Source organism: Magallana gigas, chromosome 3 (assembly GCF_963853765.1).
Source record: "Magallana gigas chromosome 3, xbMagGiga1.1, whole genome shotgun sequence".
NCBI classification, from domain to species: Eukaryota; Metazoa; Mollusca; class Bivalvia; order Ostreida; family Ostreidae; genus Magallana; species Magallana gigas.
Window position 1 is genome coordinate 6489471 of NC_088855.1, and position 5530 is coordinate 6495000.

Sequence of the window (5530 nt, forward strand, 5' to 3'; positions counted from 1 at the left end):
AAATTAGGAAATTTTATTTTCCATCTGTCTTGCACCAGTAAGTGTTATATGTATTATATCACTTGTATCTGCTCTTTCTTTTGTGAAAGTTGTATTTAAATAAAATGAAAAAAAAAATTAATTCAAGCAATACTGATACCTAGTTTGATAGTTTAACAAGCTCTTGCTGAGGAATGAGTATCAAATTTTATTCTTTTTATTCCTACTTTTAATATATCTAAAATATTTTTCGATATTTTCAATGTGAATGACTTTAGATCACAGTTTATTATAAAAGGCAAAATCAAATCAATATCCTGCTGAAATAATTGAAAGTTTTAGATCTCACCTTTGCTATAAGCTCAAATGGACGTTGTCTAATAAGCTGAAGTCGTGTGGCTGTCCTTCTGTTCTACAACATCTAGGCAAGAGAAAGATAAAAATGATAATTCTTGCCATGCAATTTGCTAATGACAAAAAGTTACTCTTATTATGGAACGAAGTGTACTTGCTCTTGAACTTAGCCTTTTAATTTCTCTAGCTTTCTAATTGTTTTAATAATAACATCATATAAAATGTTGTAGTATATAATCCGTTTGAAAATCATAACAGGGTTAAAAAAGGAAACGTGGATGTGTGTCCTGTTACAAAAGAAGCATGGGACGCACGCGCGAAAACAAAAAGTGGAGACTGTGGAGGACAGAGTGTGTACCATTGTCTGGCTGATATCGAGGGCGGGAAATGGGAGAGATGTGTGGAAAAAACATTGGTAATTGAAGGTACTCAACTTGTCTTCACATTAACTGATCACCAACTTTGTTACAATAAAGGCTTTGAAATTAGACAGGTTAACATTGATAAAAAAAATTATGACAGTAAAAGTCACACATTTTTCTTAATAAATGACCAATCCCGTATTTACATAATTCTATTTTTTCCTTTTAGGCAATTGTCCTATTTTTAACGAGGATGGTTTCATCGACTGGAAACCATGCGACAAAACGAAACCACCCTGTCCAAACAGTTCATTTGTATCTGACGAAGTTTATATTTGCAAGTGCTATATATGTACCGATGACTATATTTCTAACATTTAAAGCGTGGTATATCAACAAGGAAATACAGTACATTTTGTATTAAAATATGATAAATATACATATGATCAAATCAGTACTTAATGGGTTGACTGAAGGAATGTCTGTTGAAATATACCGTGTTTGCATATAAAATAAGACAGACGTTTTCGTTTTACAGATCCAGAATGCTTTGGTAACAATACACCGAGTGCGAAAACGTAAGTGTTAATACCCCAAGGAAAACAGCATAATGCTTAATTGTCTTTCTGTATTTTTAGTTGCCCTAAAGTTAATATTTAACTTTAATATTTGAAGTAAATATATACTTTTTATATTAAATTTATTCAAATGTTTGTAACCTAGCTCCCTGTTTAAGGTACTTCACTACACCTTCAAATAGTTTCTCAAACAGCAGAAAATTACTTGATTATGATAGTGAGCATGATGGATAAGAAGTGTATAAATTATGTCAAATAGGCGAAAAAATGTGAAATTTTGGAGAAAAATGATATTTTTAAAAATTTCATTCAGTAAACATAAACAAAAGCCACAGGCGGATTCGAACTCATGATCTGCGGTTCACAAGCCTGATACTTTAACCACTGAGCTATGACGATATACATCTGAATTGATTGATATAAACAGTTTAACAAAACATTTAAATCGCCATCTTGTGACGTAGTGTCGTGAAAAGTATAAGTCAAGGTGTAGTGAAGTACCTTAATCGAACAACATATGCACAGCATAATAAATTGTTCGCATTTTTCAAGATTACATGTTTTAGTAATAATAAATAGAATTCATATCACAATCTGGTTTCATGTTTCAATAAATAATACGTATTCATGTATAAAATGAGCAAAAGTACTCGCCAAAAATTTTATTTATACATGTACATAAAATTGTAAGACTTAAAGAAGTAGGATTTTCACCAAAGTTAAATTATTTTTTCTATAGAAAGCCAGATCCCAATAACGATTCTGGAAACGATGTTGGCCTAGTAATCGCCGTTTCTTCTGGCATTATTCTTATTCTTTCCGCCATGGCTCTTCTTATATTTTTTCTTAGGAGACGTTCAAGTAAGATTTCTCTGTTCGCTTTGTTAGAAAAATAAACACATCAGCTATAGATATATTTTCGGAGAATTCTAATTGAAGTGTATTGTCAAAAACAATTGTACTTTTTTTCTTATACATTTGAGTGGAACTAAGGATAAAGTGACTATCCGGCCGGTTCTAACTCTGAAGCTATATTATATATCATGTTAATATAATTTTTTATCCTATTCAGATAACCAAACTGCTGAACAGGAATGGAATGCTAGTCTAACTGCAGGTGAAAAAAATGATTTACAACAATTTACTCAAAATAGTTTTGAGCCTAACACGTTAAAAAAAATTAAGTTTATTATTTTTTCGTATATATTTCAGGCTTATTAAGTCCAAATGAAGACCAGATAACGCAAAGGTTAAATTCAGGTGATTAGATATACATGTATATATAATTCCAATTCATTTGAATAAGTCAAAACTCACCCTTACGAAAAATATGCAATAAAATTGGCTTGATATAGTTAAATTTGTAACACAACACAGACAAATACGTCTTGAATAATACATTGTTTAAATTTATATGATTAACTTGAATCATGATGATAAACAAACTTCAATATAAACTAAACCTGTAAGCTGCTTATGTTAGGTATAAATGTAAATTTACAAGCTTTTTGAAAATATTTGATCATAAGTTTTAAAATGCATTTTAGATTCAACGGAGGAAATTGTAAAAGACCACAGTGTCCACAACGGGATCGCTTTGCTCATGAATGATGATTCAGATGTAAAATCAATAATTGTTGTGGGAAAATTCGGTAATTCTGTTTCTAGTACATCCCGTCGCATTTCCAAGGGATTCCAAACCAAAAAGGGTTGGGCGTCTCTAGAATGTCGATACACAGATATACCAAACACTGTAGAAGAAAATACAATTATGTTTGTATATGGCTGGTTTGGGATGTGGAATGATGACCTTTGCTCACTAGTCAAGGCAAAAACTGCCTATCAGTCTTTGGTACGAATACTGGATGAAATAAGAAATGTAAAAATCATTGTTGGAATGAGATCGGATCTTTATCGTAAATATTATCAAGAATTACAAGAGGCTGGTGAACAAAACACGAGTTTGTTTGATCATGAAATTCATCTAGATAGTGCTGATGTTAAAAAAGACGAGGAGTACTTAAAATTTTTACATGAAAAGATTCAGAGACCGTGTAAGCAGGACAATTGCGCATGTCAAAACCTGACATACGAGATGCTTCGTAAGGGGAAGGACAAAGTCGTTGGCATGCCTTTAAAGATTACTGTAATAGAAAAATACCATGATCTTGTACCTGATTATCTGGATAACTGTGATATTTTGAAGGCGTTGAGAGAACATTTCATATCTGTCCAAAATGACAAAAACAGAACACACGTGTATGAGTGGATCACATACATTTGTTTGAAAGGAAAATTTACTAGATCCGAATCGTTTGATGCATCTCTAGTTCAAGAAATTGGTTTTAAAATAACAGATTCGTCTTTTGACGAAAGTTATACAGAACTTTCTAAATACCTTAGGATGAGAAACTCTAATATAAGGCAGAAAATGCCACCTAATAGTCCAAGAGCACAATACGTGTTTTGGCATCCTTTTATCTATATTTGCTTTTTTCATTACCTGTTTGATAAGGACCAAACCCTTGTTATGAGACACTGTAACATAGAAGCCATTTTTGAGCTTGTACGAACAAAAGAGGCAAAAGTATCATATTTTGAGGTAATAGCAGATGATCCCATGGTCACTCTGTTCAAAGCAAGAATACGCAGTTTGGGTAAAGACAAGGAGTATATGCATCATCCATTATTGAAATAATTACAGAAATAGATAAGGTAGAACAATAGGACATAACAACATTACGACAAACAGCACACGGTGGGTGTGACCGGTCTGTAGAGGATGCTTCATGGCACCTGATCCTACCTCTATATTTTTAGAGGTCCGTGTTGCTCTGCTTTGAATTTGTACTTCGTTTTATGGATTTGTGACGATTGTGATTATTTAGAATTGTATTTTTATGAGGTATTACTTTTGACATGTCCCACCTTGTTTACCGTTGTATTTTACAGCAAGATATCTTAATTAAGGTCTTCCGTTTCCAACGGAAGACCTTCTTGTTAAGGTCTTCCGTTTTCCAACGGAAGACCTTATTGTTTTCGTTCGGTTTCTTTTTCCCTATTATTATTATTTTTTTTCTTACAAAATTTGTGCAGGCGATTTCTCGGAAATGGCTCAGCCGATTTTCGTGAAAATTTCAGATCTAATAGATATTAATCCGAACTTAATATACATTTTTTTATTTTGATGACGTCATTTCCGTTCTTGAGAAAATGACGTTTTAACGATTTTCAGAGGGTCGGCTTGTCCAGGGATCTCCTCCTAAACGGTAAAAGATATTGAGTTCAAACTTTCAGGGATTGTAGACAAGAGATTGTAGATGTGCTATTTGGCGTTCATATTTGTCATGCTCAAAAGGCGTTTAAGCTCGCCTGGTCCCGAAAATTGAGACTAAAAAAACGTCGTAATTTTTACTGGTTTTCTTAGTTTGTCTCTTTTCTGAAAAATATTTTGTTAACACTTGTAATGCAAAAAAAATTAATTTTTACAAGACCTTTCATTTGATATCAAGAAAAAGGGGCTGGCCCCTCAAATTAAGGGACCAAAGGGCTCTAAAGTCTTTCATCTGTAGCCCTTTACTGAGTGATATTTTGTGAACAGTTATAGAAGCAAATATGTTTATCTTACAGTTATGTATCCAATAAATGTAATGATTTTATCATGTGTTACGTAATTAGGGGTTTTTAAGGGTCAAAAGTCCAGAATTTTGATCACCCATATCTCAGAAAGGAAAAATATTTTGAAATAAAGTATAGAAGTAAAGATGCTCAAAATGATGTACTAAATAATATGCAATTTTCAAAATTTCGTTAAATGGCCCCTATAAGGAGTTATGGGATCGGCCCCTAAAACGTTCTTTCCTATATATCTCAAGAACGGCAACAAATTTCTAAACACTTGTTGAACAAAATGTGTTGAGATTTAAATGACCTTTTATTTGATATCAAGAAAAAGGGGCTGGCCCCTCAAATTAGGGGACCAAAGGGCTCCAAAGTCTTTTATCTGTAGCCCTTTACTGAGAGTAATTTTGGGAACAGTTATAGAAGCAAATATGTTTATCTTACAGTTATTTATCCAAGCAATGTAATGATTTTATCGTGTGTTACGTGATTAGGGGTTTTAAGGGTCCAAAAGTCCAGAATTTTGATCACCCATATCTCAAAAAGGAAATATATTTTGAAATAAAGTATAGAAGTTAAGATAGTCAAAATGATGTACTAAATAATATGCAATTTTCAAAATTTCGTTAAATGCAG

General features: G+C 32.5%; 1 protein-coding gene across 1 annotated transcript; it reads left to right on the top strand.

Moving 5' to 3' along the window:
• The first annotated feature begins 590 nt into the window (after positions 1–590).
• LOC105344055 (uncharacterized) lies at positions 591–4213 on the top strand. The gene is made up of 7 exons (XM_066078261.1): positions 591–758; positions 925–1032; positions 1234–1273; positions 2013–2134; positions 2346–2390; positions 2486–2533; positions 2821–4213. The coding sequence occupies exons 4-7, from the start codon at positions 2098–2100 to the stop codon at positions 3969–3971; spliced, it is 1281 nt and encodes a 426-aa protein (XP_065934333.1). The 5' UTR covers positions 591–758; positions 925–1032; positions 1234–1273; positions 2013–2097; the 3' UTR covers positions 3972–4213.
• Positions 4214–5530: the final 1317 nt, after the last annotated feature.

Coding starts and splice junctions, on each gene's coding strand:
- LOC105344055 (XM_066078261.1), top strand. CDS start 2,098: ATGGCTCTTCTTATATTTTTTCTTAGGAGACGTTCAA. Junction 2,391..2,485: donor GAATGCTAGTCTAACTGCAG/GTGAAAAAAATG, acceptor TATATATTTCAG/GCTTATTAAGTCCAAATGAA. Junction 2,534..2,820: donor AACGCAAAGGTTAAATTCAG/GTGATTAGATAT, acceptor AATGCATTTTAG/ATTCAACGGAGGAAATTGTA.